The sequence below is a fragment of the Pogona vitticeps genome, chromosome 6 (genome assembly GCF_051106095.1).
Source record: "Pogona vitticeps strain Pit_001003342236 chromosome 6, PviZW2.1, whole genome shotgun sequence".
Lineage (NCBI taxonomy): Eukaryota > Metazoa > Chordata > Lepidosauria > Squamata > Agamidae > Pogona > Pogona vitticeps.
The window spans coordinates 22,081,510-22,106,108 of NC_135788.1; the positions used below are offsets into that span (position 1 = coordinate 22,081,510).

At 38.2% G+C, this 24,599-nt stretch overlaps 2 protein-coding genes across 2 annotated transcripts in view; one reads left to right on the top strand and one right to left on the bottom strand.

The window, feature by feature from the left end:
- The window catches only part of C1QL3 (complement C1q like 3), a 15,968-nt gene extending 5,184 nt beyond the window's left edge, over positions 1–10,784 (top strand). Inside the window, exon 2 of the mRNA XM_073003117.2 lies at positions 3,858–10,784. Within this exon, the coding sequence (XP_072859218.1) occupies positions 3,858–4,037 (180 nt within the window). The 3' untranslated portion in view covers positions 4,038–10,784. The remainder of the gene's footprint in view (positions 1–3,857) is intronic.
- The window catches only part of PTER (phosphotriesterase related), a 33,415-nt gene continuing 17,989 nt past the window's right edge, over positions 9,174–24,599 (bottom strand). Inside the window, exons 3-5 of the mRNA XM_020806648.3 lie at positions 22,360–22,625; positions 17,012–17,152; positions 9,174–12,628 (exon numbers count right to left, since the gene is read on the bottom strand). Of these exons, the coding sequence (XP_020662307.3) occupies positions 12,418–12,628; positions 17,012–17,152; positions 22,360–22,625 (618 nt within the window). The 3' untranslated portion in view covers positions 9,174–12,417. The remainder of the gene's footprint in view (positions 12,629–17,011; positions 17,153–22,359; positions 22,626–24,599) is intronic.

Here is a 24,599-nt window from a genome sequence, read left to right on the forward strand (position 1 = left end):
ACAAATATTGACCAAACAGTACTGAAATGGCTTTCTATTCAAGCAGTCATAAGAAATCCTTGAATCTTTGGGTGGGGGTGGGGAGGTTTTATCTGATAAGGTTGACAGCTAACAATCTGTAAGGGTAAAATTTTCTGTACAAAATATTGGTGCTAATGAAAAAACTTGAAAAACAGCAAAATATAGATTCATCAATGTAGTAGAAGAAGAAATTATTGGTGCTAAAATATATATGACTTAGGGTGGGGGTGGGGGGAATCATTCAAGAGTAACATACAGTACATTGAATACCTCAGTGATTCCCTTGTAACACATTGACTTTCTTAACAGTTAACTCAAATATAGAAGCACTGAGACTATAATGTAATTGCTTTATTTGCAATTTTAATGTCCCCGTATGCCTCTAGAGCTCAATGAGGTGGTCATGAAATTATGCAATGTACACTATATTAACTGTTTTAATTCTGAGACGCCTTTAACACAAACACCAATACACTTAAGATTCTTCTGAGGCTGTCTTTATAAGCTTTAAAAAAATTATATTGCTTAGCAATAACAACTAGAAGAAGTGGAAAGATCATAAAGGTAGCACACTGAATATGGGATTAAGCTTAACACAGGCACAAGCCATAGCAGTTGCACACAAAATGACTGCAATCTGCAAAGTATTTTTAGGAGCTCAATCAATAAATCTTTCGATTCTTTTAGTGTGGACAATGTCCATTACTGGGGAGGGTGTTCACTATCTTTATATAGTGTTCATAATGATATATGGAGCACATTTAATGCTAAAGCCTGTAGCACAATAGAGTTCATGCTGTTTTATGGGAGAAAGAAATAGTGGGGGGAGAATTCCTAGCAGCTGTAACAGAAAATGTTACCTTCCTTCATTATGTACCATTTAAATATGGCATGAATGGAATATGAGTAATAACTTAAGCAGTTGCATTTAATAAAATGCTGTAAGCCGCCCAGAGACCTTTGGGTAGTGTGGGCGGCATATAAATTAAATAAATAAAAAATAAATAAATAAATAAATAAATAAATAAATAAATAAATAAAAATGTATAAATCAATTGACCAACTCATGCTATAATAATAATTGTTTTAAAAAAATAATAATAATAATTGTTTTAAAAAAATAAGTATGCATTCCTTTGTAAAATCAGTAATGATCTCAGAGCAAGGTCACTCAGGGATGAATATTTCTGGCATGAATCATTGAAGGTCGCCAGCTCCTCCCAGATGCTCATTAATCCTTAGGAAGTATAGCATTTGATAGTTATTGCTTCAAAAGTGGTCAAGACAAATCACTTCAATAAACAGCAATATTTTCAAAACAGTGAGTCCAAAGCAGAGCTGTTTGAGATATTACAGTATGTCAGCTTAAATCAGAACATTTGTTAAGCAATTACAAATCTTTTAAGCCTTTTTGAACCTTGCTATATGATGCAGAAGAGGTTTTTCCTGCTTCTGTGATTTCTAAGCTCCATAATACCCTATGAAATCTAGCATGGTGAAAAGTCTCATCCATTGTTAACATTTCTGTATTAATGCAGGATAATATCACATGAAATTTTAATTTGAGCACCTATCATTTATACTTTGAAAGGCATGCATAGACAGTTTTGACATACACCATTGTACTTTTTTTTTTCAATTTCAAAAAGATTTTTTAAAAATCCAGTTGATTGTATGCCAAGTCATGCATTATTTCTTAGTTCAGGTTTGCAGAACCACTAAATCACTAACAGCTCTGTATAACCGTACTGCAGTAAGAACAAGCAACAAAGCGGATGATACGTTATACATACAATAATATAAACTGTGTACAAATGAAAGGTTAAACATTTTACCAGTGGAACCAAATAGCATGTAAATGACCTGAAGTACTATACTATATTGGATGTGCTTGCATGCAGCTATAGTTTTACTACATGCTGGACAAGACAAAAAGTGGTTAACTGTATTAAATTCACTGTGGCATACTTTAAAATAGAAACAGACCTTGAACTTGGTAACCTCAAAAGCACTGTGTATAATTCGGAACTCATATTATTGTAAGCCACCCAGAGACCTTTGGGTAGAGTGGCTGGCATATAAGTTAAATAAAAAAATAAAAAAATATTTTTATATAATAGTCACAGATTACAACATTGGGATGTTATTTATTTCTAATATTAATTTAATTAATGGTTTTTAGACTACATATATTTGGTAAATATGGTGGTGACCAATTCTGTGACTTGCTGTCATGGTTGTGTTGCACTTTCTTCATCTATCTAATGTCCATCTCAATGAGGACATAAAGTTCATTATTCAAAAGTCAATCCATCAAGGCTGGTTTTACTGGCTAAAATTTTGTTGCTTAGCATGGCAACTCACACTAAAGTAAGTTCATTGAATCAGTGGAATTCAGTGAGGAGCTGACTCATCAAATCTTCGTTGATTTGACTGACCTACTCTAGTGCAGCTTACAATGCTAAGCAACAGGATTTCACAGTATCCTTACCCTTTCCACACTTCTGTAGTTCCAATATCCTTTCTAATAGGCCTGATTCTCCTCCTGAACAGATAGTGCAGTGTTAGAGTAACAGCCACATTCTGGCTTTATGGAAGCACTTGAGACATAAGAAAGTGCACTAGCCCTTCCCTGTCTTGCTGTTTTGTTCACTTGTATGTGACAGGTCTGAAGAGTAGCATCTCTTCTATTTGTGGATCTGTGTTCTGCACTTGAGCCAGAATGAGGAAAAATCAAGAGTTCTAGCATGGGTAGAGGTCCTCCATGGGTAGCAGTAGCTCTCCTTTTCAGATCTGTTGCTTTCACTTAGGCAAACTGACAACGGAAGGAGCAGGGCTGAGATGTTTCTGTTCCTGTGGGTTGAATGAACATGCCTGATTTAAGATATACTGTATACTTGTTTGAATCTAAACTGGCATCTAGTTTATGGATAGATTTTAGGTAATTCTTTCTTACACACATGTGCATCCCACCTTAGGTTCATGCTTTAAACTTGTGCTCGTCCTTTTTTCAGTTTACCACAATCTATGCCATATCATAAGCTACATTTGAAAACTCCCCTTGGATTCAAAAGCAGTTTGTCATGTGTCACAGGAAAACAAGAGTAAAACTCACCTGGACTCATGGCACTGGTTTCATAGGCCAGTATCCTATTAGTAGTCTCCAATTAGTTGTAACCAGTGGACTCAATGACATTTATGTAAGTGATTTACCATCCTGCAGTTGATTCCATGGATCTATCCTTAGTTTGGACTATCAATAATACTGGCCTATCTTGGCTGAAGTCTGGAGTACCATTCAAGTACAATGGCTAACATGGGACTACTATAGAATTCTGCTTTTAAATCCCTGGTTGGCATTATATCTCATGAGGAGACCTTTGCCTAAGGTAAGGAAATGAAATGGAGCAACTTTTCCTCAGCTCATACATGCCCCCCAGAAGATGGAATATGAGTGAAAAATGAAACAATTATGCCAGCTTACTGATTCATAGGTGGGGTTAAGGAAATATGCTGAGAAGTTTGTCATGTATCACAGAACAAGTATAAAACTCCCCTGAACTCATGGAAACTAGTTTCACAGGCCAATATCCAAACTAAGTACTGTAGCTTTATATTATTCAAGCAACCAATCAGCTAATGGTTAATATATATCTAAATCTGTCTATAATATCAGAGTCTTTCCATTCTGAGATACATCAATGATTAGAGTGGTACAGAACAAACTTCTCACATAAATATAATTGATAGTCATAAAAGATGTTAGCATATCACTCTGCACCAGCAGCAGATATTGGCATTGTAAACCAAATATTCTTTATGTTTGTTTCATTCAGGTCCGGGCTAGCGCTATCGCACAGGATGCAGATCAAAACTACGATTATGCCAGTAACAGTGTAGTTCTACATTTGGAGCCAGGAGATGAAGTTTACATAAAGTTAGATGGAGGAAAAGCTCATGGAGGAAACAACAACAAATACAGCACATTTTCTGGATTTATAATTTATGCTGACTGAGAATTGAGTCAAAAACTAAATCTGTTCTTCTAATTGATGGACTCACATGGCAAAAATCAATCAATCAAGAATTCCAGAGGATACTGTCTGTGGGGACCTCAGTAATGGGGCCTAAATGCTACCTGACTTACACCTGGACAACCCAGAGAGTGTTAAAAATATAGAGCAAGTTAAAGAGATATGTGATCCACTATCGCCAAAGCAAAATACTCGTTGTTAGTGTCCATGTGAATGAAGTTCTATATAGATCACAACTTTTATAGAGGGGGGGAAAACCTTAAAAGCACTGAATTATTTCTTCAGCATATATATGCTACTTTTGGTGTGCTATGATCTTGCTGCTTTTATCCATCCATCAGCTTTGGTACTTGTGACTTACCTGCTATGGTGCGTGTGGAGTCCAGCCCACTCATAATGTGCGGTAAGAAAAGGAAGATGTAACTGAATTCTGGTTATTCCATCCAAAAGATTTATCTGCCTAGCCCTCATATTCCCTTACTACCTAGGAATAGAAATTAACCTGCTTAAAGCCTTAGCTCTTAATTGTTGTGTATATAGGGGAGTCAGGTGTTCGGTATGATTGCAGCAGTTACATCTGGTTTTGAATTGTCTGCTCTTGCTCCAATCCAGTGATTCCTTACATACACAAGAGCTCCAGTTTACACAAAAAGTTCCAAGCCTCAGGATGGTTATTCATTTCAACAAAGGAAGAGCAAACCATGATTACATTGCCTTGTGCATGCTGATCGGCTGGCTGCTTCCACTGAAGTGAATATGCACAAGAGAGTTGCAGACACACTTCAGTGCATGTAGTGCTCTGCCTCTATATCCATAAAGGAAAGCCAAAGAAAAGCTTGGAAAAGTTCAGTTTTGTGATAACTGTTGTTAAATTAAAAAAAAACATACACCATAGCCTTGTATTAGAGGTGTTTAAAGGCACAGCTTGCAAATTTCTTTATGAATATTTGCTGGTTTCCTCTTCTGTCCTTCCTAGTTAGATGTGCAGACAGACCTTGAAGCCCTGTTTTTGGAGAGGCCACCCATGGCACTTTTCATATGCATGCTTGGCCTTCTTTATAAGTGTCCAAAAATGCAATGCTTCCCCCCCTTCTCCCCAAGAGTTAAAGACAGCAACCAACCTCTATGAAAAATCAGGGAGAGTAGGTGTTGAGCATTATTCAGTAGGCATTAACTCATTTTGGTTGGCCAGTCTTTTCCTGAGGATGAGAGAGAAGGTCTTGCCCTTTCCTGACATAACATGGTACCAAGTGCAGCCAATTCACCTTGTCCCACAGAACTCAATTACACAAATCATCATTGGAGCCTTGTCCCATTTGTTGTGTTTCATCCACACACAGATGTAGCTGTATGGAAGGTTTTCCTTTATGTTGCTATTTCACCAATATACAGGTAAATACAGCCCAACACACAAAGCTAAGTAGTGGGTTTTCTCACTCAACTGACACCTTTCCAGCAGAGTAAAAAATCACATTGCTAGATTGGGACAGAGATAATTTATTTTTACCAGTAAACAATGTTTACACTCTTAACTGTAGAACAGGATGTTCCAGCATGAGTTTAAGATGTGCTGCATTAAGAAGTTGCCGTGTTGTATTATCAGAGAAAATGTCATATACTGTAAGTACCTCAAGAAATACTTCATATTCCAGATTGTGTTGCAACTTCTGTATTAGAGTAGTCTCTTTATGGGGCCAGCCAAAAGGGCACAGAATTAGGCCTACGAAAGGTATATTAAAATAAACTTTTAAAATTGTCATATGGCCATCCTGGCTAAATGATTAAAAAAAAAGACTGTTCACAGGCAGAATGATTTCTATAGTAATCCTGTTTTTAGGTCAGTGTTGGCCTGATTTCATAGCTATGGAGTTGAAAGTTACAGGCTAAAAGCTGAATTTGGGGACATCCATGTTTAACAGTTCTAAAAACAGTATTAATTACTATTAATAACAGTGTTTATTTCTGCCATTCCACCACTATGCTGGCCCAAATATTTAGAAAGGATGAAAATTTGAGCACTTGTTTTTTATGGATTATTTTGTCAGACTGGAAAGAGGGCTCTGAAACAACTAATCTTGTAAACAAGTTACTAGTTAGTTTTTATTTTGTTTAATACAAATGTTAAGATTTTATATATGAAAAACTTTCATTACCTGGAGCCAAAACATGGAAGGTTATAAGAAAGGAGAATGTTTGGCGGTAATCTACTATTTAACCTGGTAATGAGCCCAGTAAGCTCAGCAAGGCTTACTTCAGAGTAAATGTGTGTGGGATTGCACTGTGAGGATGCAAAACTAAAAGGATATGATTTGTGCCATTGCTTTTCCACACAAGGAGGCCTTCAGAGAATGCAGATTGTAGAATATGTTGTACAGTAGGACTGTGTTATCATGTACATATACTATATTAAAAGGTAAGAAAATTATGTAAAGACGACATGCACAAATGTGAAGGAAAATGTTTATTTAAGCCTATTTTTCTTATATCAAGAAACTCAACAGAGACTTTTGTTTATTTCCATAAACACACACACACACAAAACCCTCTGGCACAGTGCTTTTACGCATGTGTTTTGGTATAATTTTGTAAAATTAGACAATTTGTAACAGAGATTCTAGGAGGCCCTAAATTGTACCTCAAGACATTCATCTGTGAAGCACTTTCCTGATTCAGTATGTGTGTTTCATCTGCTCCTAAATGTATTTATATAGAAGTAACTTCTACTGAAACCATGAGACATTACCTTTTAAGTAAAATGTATTTGGGATCAACAGGCTGCAACACATTCATGATGAAATGGAATTTGCTTGGATGAATTTATTTACAATGCAATCTCATACATATCTACTCTGAAGTAAATCCCAATGCACTAAATAGGGTTTACTGTTATGTAAGTATGTACTACATTGCAGGCAGAACATTTATTATTGAGGAAAAACTAGAAATAGGACAGGAACTAGTGTCTCTTGATCTTTAATAGCTAATTCCAGAAAAGATCAAATTCAATTTGAATATTAGGTTTACCATATGTTCAGCTACCCAAAATATCATTTCCTCCTTTCATAATGCAGTATCTTTCTTTTTTGAAATGTAAGCCACGTATTAAAAGACAAAAATCCACTCTCTAAAAGGAATTGTTGAGTTATGTCATGATTTTCTTCTTCCTTTTTTGGAGGGAATTCAACTTCATGAAAAATGCTCTATATTCCCATCTATTTATCCTATACAGTATATAAAAATGCTTCCTACAGCCATAACACATGAATGTATCTCAAAATATGATTGCTGTTCATCAGATTAGAGCAGGGGTCTCAAACATGCAGCCTGGGGGCCATTTGCGGCCCGCCAGATGATAGTTTGCGGCCCCTGCCTTGCCTGCCCCCCCAAAGAGCCCACGCATCCTCTGCTGTCAAGAGTAAAAAAAAAAAAAAAAAAGCCTCACCTCGCTCGTCTGCTCTCTCCCGAGACAGCGCCTCTTGCACCCTCCATCCGGAACGGCAGCTTGCCAGCCAGCCTGCCTGTCTGCCGCACGGAGGGTGTAAGAGGCGCTGTCTTGGGGGAGGGCCAACAAGTGCGGTGTGCCGCTAGCCCTTTTCCACGAGTGCCTGAGCCGCCACCGAGTGATGCCTGAGAGTGGAGCTCGCTCCCAGCCTGTCCTCGAAGAGCGCCTCCAACAGCAGCTGCTGCCGCCATCTCTTCCAGGGAAGTGGCTCTCTGGCTCTCTTTCTCTCTCAGCACCCCCAGCACCAGCCTGGCCAGTGGCCGCTTCAGTACCTGGCTGTGCTGCTTCTTCCTCCTCTTCATCCTGCTTCAGCCACCTCAGCTCTGGAGGCTGCCTGGGCTCACCTCGCAAAGCTTGCTCCTCTGTCATGTTGGGGGTAGATGCTGCTGCTGAGTGCGCTTTTTTTTAAGGGGGGCCCTCAGAGGAAGGTTGCCGGACCTCTGTGTGTGTGTGCATGTGTGCACGCCCGCAAGCACCTGTGGGCCCCCCGTCCCATTCTGTTTAATTTCGCGCGTACTGATGGGGGCTTTTCTCCTTTGGCAAGGCAATTCTGTGAGGGTTTTTTAAATTTTATGTCGTGCCCTTCCCCCTCGCCGGCTAGGCGGTCACTAGCACTCCTTCCCTTCTCCGCTTCTTTGTCCTGCTGATGGTGGTGGTCGTAGTGAAGAAGGAACTGGAGGGGGTCGTGGTCGGTGACGGCGGCTCACGGCCCCTCCTCCTCCTCGGAGCCCCGGCCGGGCTAAGGAAACTCCTGGGCGGCTTCCTTGGGCTCTTGCTCCGCTTGGCGGAAAATATGATGCGGCCCAGCCTCACCCAGACTCTGCCTCCAGCGGCCCCCAGGAAAATTGAGTTTGAGGCCCCCTAGATTAGAGGCTTCTGTCTACATTCTCCCTATCAATGTATCAGTTGATGCACTGATTATTTTTATTCTAGTTCAACAGAAGCATACATTGGACTTAAAGTTTTTAAAATTATTACTGAAGTACATATACCTTCACTTACTGCAGGGGTGGACACCCTTTTACCTCTTGAGGGCTGCATTTCCTCAGGTTTAAAGGGAGGTGGGGGACAAAGCAAAAATACATCAACAGTGGGTGAGGGCAGAAATACAAGCAGGTGCATTCACCCCTCTTCTTAGTTTCTGCCACTCTGCCATTTGCAGTTCTCCCCATCTCTTCCTCCCCCATGCTACAGGAGGAGAGACCGATCTCATTATTTCCAGAGGACTTTTGAAATTAGGTCAAAGGTTTCATGACCAAAAGCCACAAGTGGTTGCCCATCCCTGGATTTACTGACTGTACAATAGCATTTGATGGAAAGGATAATTGGTACATGCTGACTAACCAAAAAAAAAAATCTCCAGGGGTTGAATAGCATGGTTCCAGCCAGATGAGAGTCATGTTTCAGAAAAACAGAGAAAGAGAACAAATTCACATAGAAAGAGGCCCTATCTTCCTCTTTATATGGAAAGCAGATGTTTCAATTGCACTTCAGGATGCAACAAAGACAGATGCTATTGTTTGCAACAGGCAAAATAACTCCAATACAGGGAGTTCAATCCATTGTATAGGCAATTCATTTAATTGTGACCTAACTAGACATGTGCAGCTACTATGAAGAATACAACAGCTTTATTAGAACAGGATGTCTCAAGGTGGGCATATTTCAGAGTATAATACATTTTATGTCAGACTGAATTTTTAAACAAGACACAACATTTTCCTTAGATAAATTGGCATTTGTTTAGGACCATAGAGAACAGTAAAGAGAAACATTATTTTTAAAATAATATATGATTTGTAAATTATGGGCTTTATTATATTAATTTATTAAACTACTATATTATACTTTTTTACTTTTGATACTGTATCTTCCCAGTAATTTTTAAACAAAGATTTCTAAAAGAATAGGAAGGGAATCTAGGGCTAAATCCAACTGTTAGACCCAACTAGAGTAGATTTGTTTAATCAATCGAACTCGTGCTGATCTTCCCGGTACCCACTGATTCACCAGGTCTATGCTACTGTGACTTAGGCATATTTCCATGGTTTTGGTTATGAAACACAACAAAGGTTATTTTTAAAATGACCATAGTCAAAAAAAGTCATTCTTTCATTTATTTCAGATACAATTCTATACACATAACTCTGATTACATCCTATTGATTTCAATGGGACTTTCTTTCAATAGACATGTACTCAGCCTACTGACCAAAATCTTATATGGGGTAAGTATCTTTGAGCTTGTTAAAATCAATGTTAAGTCCATCTCATTGTACACAGTAGCTAAAGCCACATGATGTATTTTATGCAGACCAAAGATGAAATTCTCTGTTCCAGACCTGCCCTCATACACGCTGCCTCCCAGAACTAACCAGTGCTGCTGATTGGCCCAGCATAATTTTCAGCCTGCAGTGTCACTACAGCTTCCATCCAAAACTGGCCTACTGGCTGTACCACAAAGGCAAAAACCAGGTTACCCTTTTCATGGTGTATGACTTTCAACTGAGTGCAAATTTGGGCTTCTATTGCTGTCAGTGATATTCACTGAACATGAAGTAGACACAACTGCATTTAGTTATAACCTACACATCATTAGAAGCTCTCAGATTCTTCTTTTCACGTACATATTTTCCATTCTGTTCTTTACAAAATGGTATTTCAGAATTATCTTTGATTAGTCAAGTATTTATTGCAATACTTTTAAGCTTTGACAACCATCATTTTATGTAAATTTTATTTCAACATGATTTTTAAAAAAGTAACCACTAAATGAAAGAACAGTAGGATAAGTAGCAGGAACATCAGTATTACATTTTTAAAAATTGTGTTAGAGTGAGACAAATTTAGATTGTAGCCCTATGCACACCTATAACAAATGAGGCTTTCTCAAAATAAATATATGTAAGATTTACAGTGAATATAATTGAAGTCCAAATCACTAAGAAAGATTCAATCATCAAAATCCTACTGTGCAATTATACATATGCAACCGCCATGTTGCACCTACAGAAAGTATGTGAGTACCAAAGTGGAAGTACCAACTCTGACAAATATCTGCCAGCACATTGTACGGTCACGTCAGAGATGTGCGACCAATCACACAATTCCAGAACATAATTCTTTGTTTCCAAGTGTAACACTTGGCCCATTTAAAATGGCATAAATTTACATAAAGTTAGCATGAACACAATATTGGCCAATTTCAATATACGCTCCTCCTCCCCCCAAGTACCCTTCTGCTTTTTATAACAATAATACATGTTTTCCACATTCTCCTTGCCCAGATTGATTTTGACTCCAATAATCCTCTGTTCATCAACACTTCCTAATGTCTGAAAATGTGGACTCTCAAAGAGAAAGGTAAGTGTTTCACTTTGCCTGCATAAAATTGCAAACAGACAAAAACTAGGATTGCCATTCTGAAGGAATCAGCATTACTCACAAGGAACCTACTGAAAACAATCTTGGGCTTCAAAGAATTTCCAACACCATGTTGAGGGGAGGGAGAAGCTCCAGGCATGTCAGTAACAGATGGAAAACAGGGCTGAAATCAGGTCTCATCTCTCACCTCCACATAATGCTGTAAATAAATACAGTAGACCCTTGACTTACGGAATTAATCCATATTGGAATGGTGGCTGCAGGTTGAAAAGTCTGTAGGTCGAGGCCCCATTGACCTACAATGCACTGAAAACTGATTAATCCGTAACCGGTCGTTTTTGTTCCATTTTGTTGTCCCCCCCCTCCCCGGTCTGTAGGTCGATTCTCCGGCTACAAGTCGAACCTAAATTTTGCGGCCAGAGAAGTCTGTAACTCGAAAAGTGTAAGTGGAGCCGTCTGTAAGTCGAGGGTCCACTGTATGTTATCTGAAGACAGTTTGAGAAGCATTTTTTTCTGATGGTTTCTATAACCTAAATAACTTACACAAAACCCTGCAGAACCACATAAAATTGAAGCCACAATCCAAAACCTGAATCCCATTCCGATATTTTTTTAAATGGCCAAAATCCTGTTGTTCAGCATAGCAAATCACACCGGAGTAGGCCCACTGTATCAATGGGACTCTTAAAGAATCAACTCAATATGTTTCATAGATTCAAATAGGTCTATTCTAACTATTCACATATTATGCTAAAGGAAGTTGCAGTTAAGAGTAGGCCCATTTGAATCCATGGAATTTATGGAAGAGTTAACTCATCAGATCTCCACTGATACAATGGGCCTACCTCAGTGAGATTTACTGTGCGCTAAGGAAGAGGATTTTGGTACTGTTTCATAATACAGAATTAGAATCTATAATTTGCATTTACAATGAGATCTCTGAGCTACAACACATTCTAATTTAAATTTGTCACCATGTTTTATACCAGACAGAGGACAATCTAGGACTCAGAAGACCTGGACTCAAATCCCAACTTGGCTATGGATACTGGCACTGGGAAAGCAACTCCTTAAATAGCTCACATACCTTAGAGCAACTTTAAAGTCAGATGCAACTTGACGGCAAACAACAAACAAAATTATCACAAAGGATTTTTTTAAAAGGGAGGGGAAGTATTTAAACATTAAAATTAGTAATAAAGCATTAAATCTACAATATCTGATTTTTATTATTGTTATTTTGCTAAAAATTATTTATCTTTATATACTCTGACATGGCTGCACTATTAAGCGGCACTCCTAAGTAGCAATACTATGTACATTTAAAAGGGAACAGATCTTGAACGTCTAGGTCAGTGGTTACCAATCTTGCATACCCAGATGTTCTTGGACTAAACTTCCAGAAGTCTTCACCACTAACTATGCTGGCCAGGATTTCAAACATTAACTGAAGCAAAACTCATTATTTTAAATTTCCCTATTTAAAGGTCAACCACTGTTTTGGATTTGCTATCAACAGTTTATCTATTTTATTTTGAGATATGCCTCTAACAAGCATTTTTGGGACTATGTTTTCAAGTATATGGGAATATCCATGACCTCCATATTTCTTTAATCTATTCTTTGTGTGTATGTCTTGAGCAATTAAAAGTTTGTCTTCATAGCCTTCATCAATCAACATCCGAACCCTGCAAAACACAAAGAATATACGTGTCAATCCAGAATTGATATTAATCTGGTAATAATATACAAGTTATTTTTAGACACCAACTGTATGTTTAATGAAATAGCTAGTGTTGATACGTTTCAAAGAAATACTGAACATTTTTGGCCACCCAAATGTCAGGAGTCAGCTGAACTGCTGTAATATAATGGAATATTTATAATAACTGAACACGTTCACAGAGAAAACTATAATCCACACCCTCCTGTCTCTGAAGTAGTTGAGAACACGGATGAAATTCCAGATGTAGGATTACAACTCTCATCAATTTACGGTTAAAGATAGGTACGAATCAACTGTTTGTGCCCATCTCTATTTACGGTAGCATAATCAATGTGGAGAGGTGAGGGAAGCTGAAGTCCAGCAATGCTGGGAGGGTCATACACCCTTTATTTCTGGCCTAAAGATACTGTAATACTTGTCAATAACATTTAAGTTCTAGCAATAACCATTTTTTATGACACCAGTGCACGCATATCTCTCTGCACATGTTCAGAGCAAGAATACATAATTGTGTATTCAGAAGCCCTGCGCCTTTGATACGCCACACAAACCACTGAATAGGAATGTAAATTGTCTCATTTCATCCTTGCCACACTATTCTTCTCACTAGGAAAGATGGTCAGGAATATCCTAGCACTTCCAATGAAGTTCTTGCATTGGCAAGGACAATATTTTGCAAGAAGATGCCTGTTCTTTGCACAAAATTGCCAACATTTGTATAAAATTGCATAATTTGTGCAGTAACATAAATTGGACCTACCAGCAATGACTACTGCTAATGTACTTGTCAATGAACGTGAAATATTGAATGGGTTGTTTGCCGCTTAACTATTGGACAATACTTCTGTGCTTGCTGTGGATGTGTACTTGCCTTCTCAAAGGGAATGGATACATTTTTTGTATTAAGTATAGAACCACTAAGGGAGAAAAAGATCTCTTCTGGGGACCGGGGGCAGCAGCAAAATCCTATTGCGCAACTACACATGCATATCTCAGTAGTTAATTTAAATTTATCAAAATGTGTTATAGCAGACAGAGTGCAGTAGCTGCACTAGCGCTGAAGCGGAAGTGCTAACCCTGAAGCACCTCTGCTAGCACACTGCACAATCAGTCATGCCAGGGATGCACAACCAATTGCCCAATTCCAGAACACAGTTCCCTGTTGACAGGCATGATGCCCAATACACATATACCTTGACATTATGTTATATGCTGGCATAAACAGAATATTGGCCTCTCTGTATCTTGCTTTTAGCTGGAGGTAAGGAACATGATAGGGCTTTTAAATGCTGTGGTGTTTCATTGTACTAAGCAACCTAAATAGAATAAAATGAGGGATTTAGCAAGCGTCTCTTCCATCCCTGCCACTGAATGAACACAGATGTGATAGAGAATGAGATGTCTGACATGATACTTAGTCAGCCAAGAGCTTATTCATATCAACATCACTGCATAATACAATGCTGCAAACCTGTTTAATCAGACTCAGTGAGTGTCTTTGGGATCATCAGTTTCTTATTAATATGAAAATGGTAATCATAGCTGAATCAATTTAAATTATTTGGCCAGAAATAATTAATATAACCATATTACATACCACTATCAATGAGACTGAGTTTTCCATGGTCACTATCACAATATCTGTATATATAAGATTTCAAGATGTTAAGAGGATATCAATTTGACCCACCTTGACCTTTCTTGGATTGATACATTAAATAAAGAAGCTAGCTAGCCAACTCCAATAACACAATATCTCAAAGGAAAACAAACTTGTGACTACATGGTTTCTAATGAAATGCACCATAACAGAAACATATCCTCAAATTCTCTCTCTCTTTAGAAATCAGTAAGCAAAAATTAAATCTGTTTATATCTATGCCATCTCAAGGAAAATGTTTAAGGATTCACATGCAGAACCAGATACTTACAAATCTTTCACTCAGCATTATTAGAGCTGAACATGACTTCAGTCTGAAAAGTATCTTCTCCCTCCCATATTCATACCAACAGACACAGAGGTCAGTTTGATTTGTATGGGTATGATGAATATAAGTCAACATGAGTTGACTATGAATTAATCCAGGTCTGCTAATAGTCCTGAACATACATACAGCAGCAATAGCCTGAATGCACAATAAACCAAATGCACAAAAACAGCTCAGTGGCATTTGTAACATAAATGCACACACCATTTGGGGAGAAAGACAATCTTATATTCCTACAAAAATCTACTTCCATTTTTGTTCAATGCCAATTTGAGGAAAGAATTATGGTAGAAATGTTGCAGCTAGGGGGGAAAAGGTGTATTGTGAACTGAACAGAACTGCTGCCACAATCAATACTAGGAGCATTACCGATAACAGTCCTTCTACCCACATAACTTTCAATCATATCTTTCCAAGGAGTACTTTCATTCATCATAAAATTGATTCTAGTTTAGCTAAGCAGTTCAGGTTCTAGGAATGATTTCATGATGTGTTAATTTATATTATTAAAGGGCAAGTTGACAGGGAAGAGTTGACATTTCACACCTTCAGTCCTATCTACTTTAAAAGTTCATTTCCAACAAGAACAGCAGAATTTCAGAAATCTCCCCATCACCCCGAAGTTAAGAAGTGGGCTGGTACAAATTGTCAGCTAATCGGCATTTTGTAGCTGCAACTTGTGTGATAGAATTTCCTTTGTTAAAATGTTGCTGAGATTAGGGTGGTGGGTAAAAATCAATGATCAAATTGTTTTAAATCAAAAATTTGATTTTTAAAATTTAAATAATTAAAAAATCTGATTTAAAAAAAATTAAAATCATGATTTAAATTAAATCCATCATGGCTGACATAGATACTCCTGTCTAGCTAGTTCCCCTTTCACTTTACATGTTGCAGTTTACAACATCGGTTACAACAATCAGAAGAACACTGCAGAGTTGTACATTCCTTCCCTGCATGCAGTAACTCCCTCTTCTGCTTCCCTTGGATCAATGTTAAAAGTTTTTAGTAGGACAAGCAGGTTTTGAAGCTCTGCCATCTCTTATGAAGAGGGAACCTGACTGGTATTCACTGTTTACGATACAACCAAACTGAAGTTAGAGAGCCATAATCATCATTTTACAATATGGATTTTGCCTATTTTCTATAAAACAAGGTGTGAATGAACAATTAAAAAGGAACATAAGTGAACAGGAAGAGTGAATGTTGAAATCTGCACAGGACCATGTTTTCAGCTGTTTTTCTCCTGTTTGATTCTGGGATTTTGGCCTTGTATTGTTCAATGTCTTTGTTTTTACCCAGGATACAATTTAACAGCCCCAATCACTTTGCAGGTCACTGGTATGAGTCACATCAAAACAGGTTGTCTTCCACTCCATCTGGTTGGCCCACAATTAAGGCCATCAGGGAAATAACTGGAGGAACTCTCATATAAGAGAGGTGCAGAAGATTTCCCTGCTTACTATTTCTTAACTATGGTTAAAGAAGAGATGGACAAGTTAAATTATTTTCAGTTCACAACTGTAGAACATATGCTTAGTTTTAAGTCCACTCTGTCCTGTTTCTGCATTAATCTGCAGATACTGCTGCCATCCATCCTCAATCAACATGAAAATCTATACACATTTTACGATTAAAATATGCATTTTCCTATGCCTTTTATAGTACAATATGCATTTTGGTTCTTTGAAAATCCCAAAATAGGATCACAAAATACTGAGAAATGACTATTTGGAAGCATAGCTGCATATCAATCTACACATGAATTTGGAAGCATACTGTATACCAGGTCATTTTCCTTCCAAATGCAGACAGAGCAAAACCATGGAGCATCTCTAATTCATTCCAGAGATGGTAGAATTTTATCTGCTTTAGATTTTTGTAGCTGAAGAAAAAAAACTTTCAAATTAAGCTACAGTGCAGTCCATAGAAAGCCAGGTATTCTAAAGGGCCATAATGATGCCAAGTGATAGTTTTAGTTTGGCCACTTCTGAAACTTGGACACCTATAACATTGCACGCTTTTTACTCCCAGTGTTTGTGTCCTTAAATTAGGGGATGGGATTCATGCAGACTCCCTGGCACATATGGTTCCCATATGAACTTTCAGTATGCTTACCAGAAGAACCCAAAGCTTCCCATCTATTTCTCCAAATACTTTATAAAAACACAGTTATTTCTGTCCTGAGAGTATGAAAGGTGGTCAAAGAACCCCTTGCATCTTCTTTTGCCCTTACAATAAAGTCTGTCTACTTCTGCTTTTTTGGTGGTGATGGGGCCTTTGACAGTCCGCAGAGGGTGCTAATAGCTGAAAACTACCCGCCTCTGCCCTAAATGTTAGTGCACTGCAACACCTACCTTAGAATTCTTTCATTGTCACTTGGCATGTCAATATCAGGACTCATTTGGTAGAAAATGAATTCTGTTCCAAAAAGGTCATACTCCAAGTAGCATCCAAGTTGAGCAAACTCCAAAAGCTTCTTCTCATCAAATATAGTCCTGCAGAAATCACAAAACACACTGTAAAGTTGCTTAATGCAACTTTCAGTTGACTGAAGCATTTCAGCATTTCACCTGACAACTGTCTTCAAATTGAGCAAATACTGTCACTGATTCACTCCTCGGAAGTCAGATCAAAACAATTTCAGATTTGTTGAGGATCTGAGCCACACATGCTGACAAATATTGCTATTTTCTATGCATCAGGTTTATCAAAAGATTAACTGGTCACTAATTAGTCATTATAGTATGATTTCCTGCTTGTATCTTTTCACACTTCAACAAAAAAGGATCGCCTCCTTTCATATAAACCTGCCCGGCAATTAAGATCTAGCCAGGGGGGGCTCCTCAAAGAGCTGTCCCTCAAGGAGGTAAGACGGACGGCTTGTAGACAAAAGGCCTTTTCAGCAGCTGCCCCCCAGACTATGGAACGCCATCCCAAGTGAGATTCGTCCGGCGCTGACAATGACATTTCGGCGCCAGGTCAAAATCTTCCAGTTCCAGAAGATTTTTAATTGAAATAATATCAGTTGTGGGTCCTGATGGCAACTTTAGAGTACTGTATTTTTAACTGCATTTTAATTGTTTTATCTTTTTATTGTATTTAAACTGTAAGCTGCCCAGAGACCTTTCGGTAGTGTGGGCGGCAAAAAAAGAGGAAAACCAAATTTGAGATGGACTGACTCCTTAAAAGAGGCAGTGGCAAGAGCTGAGCAGAGCTGTTGAGGACATTTTAGACAGCACTCATTCGTAAGGTTGCCATGAGTCAGATGCAACTTGATGGCATATAACAACATAATTATGTTGGAGTCAACGTTCCCTAATTTTTGGCTTTGCCCCTTACATGTACAATTTCACACACACACACCCCACAGTTCTGTAATCATGCCACATATGTAAAAGAAATTCCTATTATTTTTGTTTCTTAAAAGTGGTGCTGAAACTGCAGATTAAAGAGAGAAGCATATGCGAAGAAGCACCAAATAACATGCAAAAAAGGGAAGCAATGGAAACAGTATTTAAAACTATTTGCCTTCCCAAGCTGACTTCTTTACCCCACCTCTCTCCTGTAAGTATTTATTGATGAAAATTCAGCACAGTCCTAATGTGAAATAAAAATGTTTGCCAGCACCACTCGGATGCTTCTTGTACTTAATGCCTCAAAGTCATTATGCAGACTAAAGGGCGAGTTCAATTACATCATACACTGTTACTATGGAAATAACTGATGTCATAAATTCAATATTATGACTTAACAGTAGGTTTAAGTAGGAGGAACAGATGGGCTGATTGAGAGAAAACCCTTGTTCAAACATAACTGTCACCAGTAGGAGTCTCATTACTGCCAAGTGTAATTAATAAATTCTTTATTTTTCAAAATAATTTTCACAGTTTACACAAGATCAAAATCTTTAACAAAATGGTTTCAAAGCACTGTACAACAGGAGTGGTTCTCATTTGTTGGTCTTACACAGTTCTAGGCACTTTAGCCACCCAAAGCATTATGTTAATGGCTATGCATACTCTGAAGTACTGCGGTGCTGCTGAAGATGAGATCATCACCATCATTGTTAGTTTTCAAAATTGCAAATATCAGGCTTGTTAATATAATCACTCAGCTGGTTACCTGAGGCAATCAAGAAACCACTTCTCAGCAAATCAGGCAGGGAAGCATTTGCAATTTAGTAGACCGTTTGGGCTTTTCTGTTTGTTTTTCTTTTAGGCTTGTAGTCTCATAAATGACTAGGCATAAATGGAAAGGCAAGACAGTGACATGTATCAACCTCCTGGGAAACATGTTTTAAATTATACATGCAAATCTAAATTACACATGCACAAGTAAATGTGCAAATGTGTGACCTGCAGCAATGGTGGCTCTGCTCTCATGCCACATTGTCTGGGCAGCTGTTGGGTGTACTCCCCCCACCCAGGAAAAAGATGGGCCAATGATGGACGATGCAGGCATCACCATCATGTTGCTGGAGTATAATCTGTCTGGCCGTTGATGCCAGCTGCTTTGGAATTTTCAAGCAAAGGGGTTTGGAATGCTCCACTTAATAACTTCAGCCAGCCAATCCGTCTTCTATGATTCCATTCCATTCTTGTTGCCATCTGATTCTCTGTATCTTTCTCTCTTTCTCTTTCCCTCGAATACATACATTCCCGGGCACTAAGAGCACTCATTCCTCACTGGGTTGTTTTGATATTTACCCCCACTTTAGGTTTCATGACCAGCCAATCACTCAAAAGTGGAAAGCCCACCCACTCCCTGAATAAAATATGAAACTCCTCTGCCAAAGCCCAAGAGGAAATTTCCCTTCCAAATACTACTTGATGCCTTCTCTTCTTTTCCAGCAGACAAGCAGCAGACAAAACCAAATATAATCCAAGAAAGGAAGGGAACCGCCACCACTACCCCCAGAAAAGTGTCTGTGTGTGTGGGGGAAATCTTGTAAAGATATTTATGGGGGGGGAATGTAAGTAAGTAAGTAAGTAAGTAAGTAAGTAAGCAAGCAAGCAAGCAAGCAAGCAAGCAAGCAAGCAAGCAAGCAAGCAAGCAAGCAAGTAAACCAACCAATCCAAGAAAACACACTGGGACATGCAGGCTGCCTGGCAGCAACAAAATAAATCCAAAAGGGGGGGGGGGGAGTTGGATCCTGCAAAACCTCAAGAAAATCGAGGCAAAAAAGTGAAAGGATCCAAGATGGAAACAGGCAAGCAGAGAGCAAACTATGAAAGAGGACACCAGGATATCAGCACATAACAATACTACAAAAGGAAAGACTGAAGCAAAATGAGCACTCATCGCTGGCTTCCAGGCCATTTTACTGATTCAAAATTCTGGAAGTTCTGATTGGCTGCTGACAGCCCTCATGACACTATTGAATGAAGAATATCTCAGGCGGTTTGACAGACAAAAGGGCACTTAAAGGTTACACCAAAGAAGGAACATGAAAGAAACATGAACTGTCTATGCACTTTTGTAAACACAAATCATTTGTGTTTTTTAGAGGCTGTATTTCAGCACTCACTCGCTGCAAGAACCCAAACTTGAGAACTTAAACATGAAAGGTCCATCCTCACCAGCCACCACGCATGCATGGACCATGTTATGCTACAGCCTTGTGCACAGTTACTCGAGAACAAATTCTATGGAACTCAATCAAAGTTACTCCAAATAAGCATCTGAAGCATTGTACAGTATTGTGAGGCTGTGACTGAGGACATGAAGATTGTATTTCAGCAGTCTAGTGCCAATGTGTCCACGCTATTCATAATCTCAACCAATATACAGTTATCTTAGTTATGTCTACCACAGCAAAGTATAGTAATTTAAAAGTCTAATATTTGAACAAGCATAAAAGAGACAAAGATATTTATGTCCAATAGCCACTGTATACAATTCTTTGTTATTTCTAAACTAGAGAAAATGCTAGCAAGAATGGGTGCTTCTGATAATGTATACTGCCCCATTAGTGCAAAAGCACTATTCTGGGCAGTTAACAACAGGTTAAAACCAATATCAAAACAAACAAATATTTAAAACAATATAAAAATCAGGTGGCACCAAAACAATTTACAGTAGCGGCAGGACAGGAGATTAATGAAATATCAACCTGGGTTGGTACAAAAAGCCTCCCTAGAAAGAAAAGTCTTGAGTTTACTTCTTAGTAACAAAAGGGAGGGAGTCGGGCATAGCTCCTCCAGAAGCTGACTCTGAAAGGTTGGGGCCACTGCGGAGACAGCCCTGCCTCTAGTGGAAGACTTTCGGACCTCCCTTAGGATGGCCACCCGGAGGAGCCTGGTCTCGGAGGATCTGGTGAGTCAGGCAGATAAAACTGGGGTCAGACACTCCAACAAGTAACATGGTCCTAAACTGTGGAGCACTTTATATGCAAGAGTCAAAACCTTCAACATGATCCAGGATACAACAGGTATCTTACTGACAAGGTTTGTGAGCTCTGCAATATATGATGTGGCCTTGCTAGTACAATGAATGGGGAAAACAGAGGCTTAATTAAGAAACTGCAGATGAAGTGGCACAGAGAAAGGAGCAGAAGCCAATGTGGAAGAATATTACAGCACATGAATTATGTTCTTTAGTGGTATTAGGAGACAGAGCTTGCAAAAGCTAAATTTTTGGACAACTCTTACGATTTTCCAGGACCCCCTGGTCAGTGGCCAGATTAGGAGAGTTTGAAACTTGTAATAATAATAAAGACTGCTCTAGTACAGGATAGATGATCCAGGTCTGTTGAAGCTATGGAAAACACCTGCAATTTAACAGCCTGAAACCAGTCAAGTTGGAGAAGGGGCACAGATGTTTAGAAGAGATTTTTGTAACTATGAAAAGGCTCAAAATGGACAACACTTATTTAGATGAAAGGAGATGCTTCCACAAGTAGTGAAAATGTACATCACAATATATGCTTTTTCTTATGCACATACTTTGAATTTAGCATGGAAGATACACAGGGGCTTACTAAAGAGCCATCTCCGAAAAATTTCACTTTTAGAGGGGAAACACGTTACACATTCCCTGCTTAACATCTAGTTTAGGCAAAAGAATAAACACTGCTGTATGTGGCTAGAGAAATGTTCCGTTTGAAGTACTGAACAGTCTACTAGCATAAGTCTTAATAAATGCAAAGAAGACTTGACAAAGGTATTCATTTCTTTAGATGGGCAAAAATTAGAAGCATAAATATGCACTCCTATTGTGATAACTACTGTGATCCACAAAACCATATTCAAATGTAAGAACTATGGATGTCAACAAGGCTAAATGATGTTCTGCACATATGCTGATTTACAACTACTTCAAAAGACTCCCTGAAGAACTCTATAGATCTACAAAATTTCACCATACAATATAAAAGTTAGTTATATAACAGAACCAAACATTCTTATTTTTTATTTTTACTTTTGTTTGGATAAGCTTATAAAGAATTTGTCTATTTCTTTAAACACTTCAACAGATTGTTATTGTCTTCACTGGAGATTCAATGTGATCGTATGTAACAGTATCCTGAACACCTCCATAGTTCTAGCAGTGTAGCTGCTAAAGCTGAGATAATACTCAGCACAACAGCATTTTAGCACATTCTTTAAATCTTGTTATGTGCACTCTGGGGTACATTTCTTAGAAATCCACCATACAGAAATATGACCATTAAAAAACATTAACATCAAAATAAGCTACTTACCTGTCAAGGTGAGACATTACAGTTTTTGAGGTATCACCCCCAGCTTCCTGAAAAATTCGAATGATCTGAAAAGGTGAATTACTATTTCTGCCAGGATGAATTATGACAGGACAACCAAGATGTGACTGAGCATGTGCTGTAGCCTGAAGTACTTTATTTTCACTTTCCGTCAGAGGCCAAGAGCACCCAATTTCTCCTATAACACCACACTTGATGTTGGTTCCATCTGCTCCATTGAGAACTTCATTAACAATAATCTCTGTCAACTGAAGAAAATAAATATTCTTTTTGGTAAAATATCTTTTTTGTACCATTGTATCAGTTTAAATGAATCAATATAATCTGGAGAAAGGAGTGCCCCACCTTCCTCTTATTGATCAAACAAGTACTCCAATTTCCAGATCAACAGCAGAATTACTGAATTGCCTGCTACAAAAGATAAAGCAATCATTTATAAAATATATTATGCCTCCAGGGGAATACAGTAATTCTGTACAGTAATTCTGACAAACGGATACTGTTATTCATTAGTATAGGGTGAAGTTTATTGGGTGGGTTAAATATAACTTTTGGATAATCCCGCAGTAAAATTATAGCTTAAAAACTGCTCATTCTCATCCAGTTTGAAGGCGATTTCTTTATTCTTGGTCTGTTGTTGTTAATAAAAGTTTAATAGGTTGCGTTGTTGTATAAAGGAATTCAAGAACCTGCAATATCTGGTTTGGATTTTCTCCCCTAAAAGTTAATTGCAGGTATGATTATATGTAAAGTATTTAGCTCTGGATAGGTCCACAGAAAACTAACATTAGTTTTACAGTAAGTGGCCATGATGGACACAGGCTACTAGAAATTTCTCCTGAACAGGAAGAGGTCTCCGAATGTATGCATCTGTTCCTCCCCTCATTCTGCTCTAAGTGCTTTGGTATTGCAAATAAAATCTCAAATCAATAATATTTCTAAAGGAAATATGTACATGCAAGAGCAATTAAACATATCCCTCCTTGGGGCATTTTGCTTTGCACAACCAGCTGCACTACTGGTAAAAGTGCAAAACAGTCCTTGACTGTTTGTGCAAAGGAGAACCTGCCAGAGGGCGAAAAACATACAATTGCCCTTAAATAATCATGTAAGTGAACAAAATTCCAGTCTAAGAAACAGCAGTATCTTACAAGTGGAAGAACAGAAGTAAGTTATTTACTTCACTCATATCAGTGTTTTTGTTTTTTGGACACACTTCAGTTTACCACTATCATGATCCACAGACACCCAAATGCTAAATAATACTATTTATTTTGCAAAAACAAATGGGATAAATTTAAAATTGTATTATGGGAGATGGGCAGTCTCTTTTTCCCAACTACAGAATGGATCCTTTCCATCCATGTTAGAGAGCTAGATAATAAAGTTTTCAGTTTTTTGATTCAATCCTAAATGGAAAGCCATTTCAAAGATACAGCATTTCATATACAGAAGACATCTGTGTATGAAAAAGTATGAAAAACAGACGCAGATTAAGCACTACATAAAGTCAATGGTTAAGGCATTTGGAGGACTGAAGAAGCTAAGCTTGACTGGGTGAAGTCATAGTAGTTACGTAAATTCATCTGATTCACACGTGAAATTCAGTTATTCAGTAAAGCTGACATTTAGTTTTGGGTGGAAACAATAATGGCTTAGATCCAGAGATACAATAGCATAAAATATTCTGGAGGGAATTATGTTCTACAACCTGTTGCAGAAGGCCTACTAGAGCTTATTGCGCAACAAAAACTGAGTGCAGACATGAATCTTAAATGTACAGTACTTGCACAATTGACTATGGAGAGATTTGGGTCAACTACAATATACTACTGGATCTCAGTTCCTTCTACCCGCAGAAGAGTCCTTCTATTACCAGAATGGCATCTCTGGATACGGCTCACTAAAACACATGTAGTATTATAGACAGTATGAGTTCCCAGTTTTGAAGCTTTTAATTTTAAACATGTTTAAATAACAATAACCATTACATTCCATCAATCAATTCTGACTTTTGGCAACTGTTTCCAGGGTTTTGCAAGTACAGAATACCCAGAAGTGGTTTACCAACACTTCTTCTGAAGGGGCAGGCACTCTGGAACTGTGCAGCTTGCCCAAAGTTACACAAGCTGGGTTCTTCTTCAGGAGGCACAATAGGGATTTAAACTCCCAACTAGATACCTAACTCATTGAACAACAGTGGTACCTCAACTTACGAATCC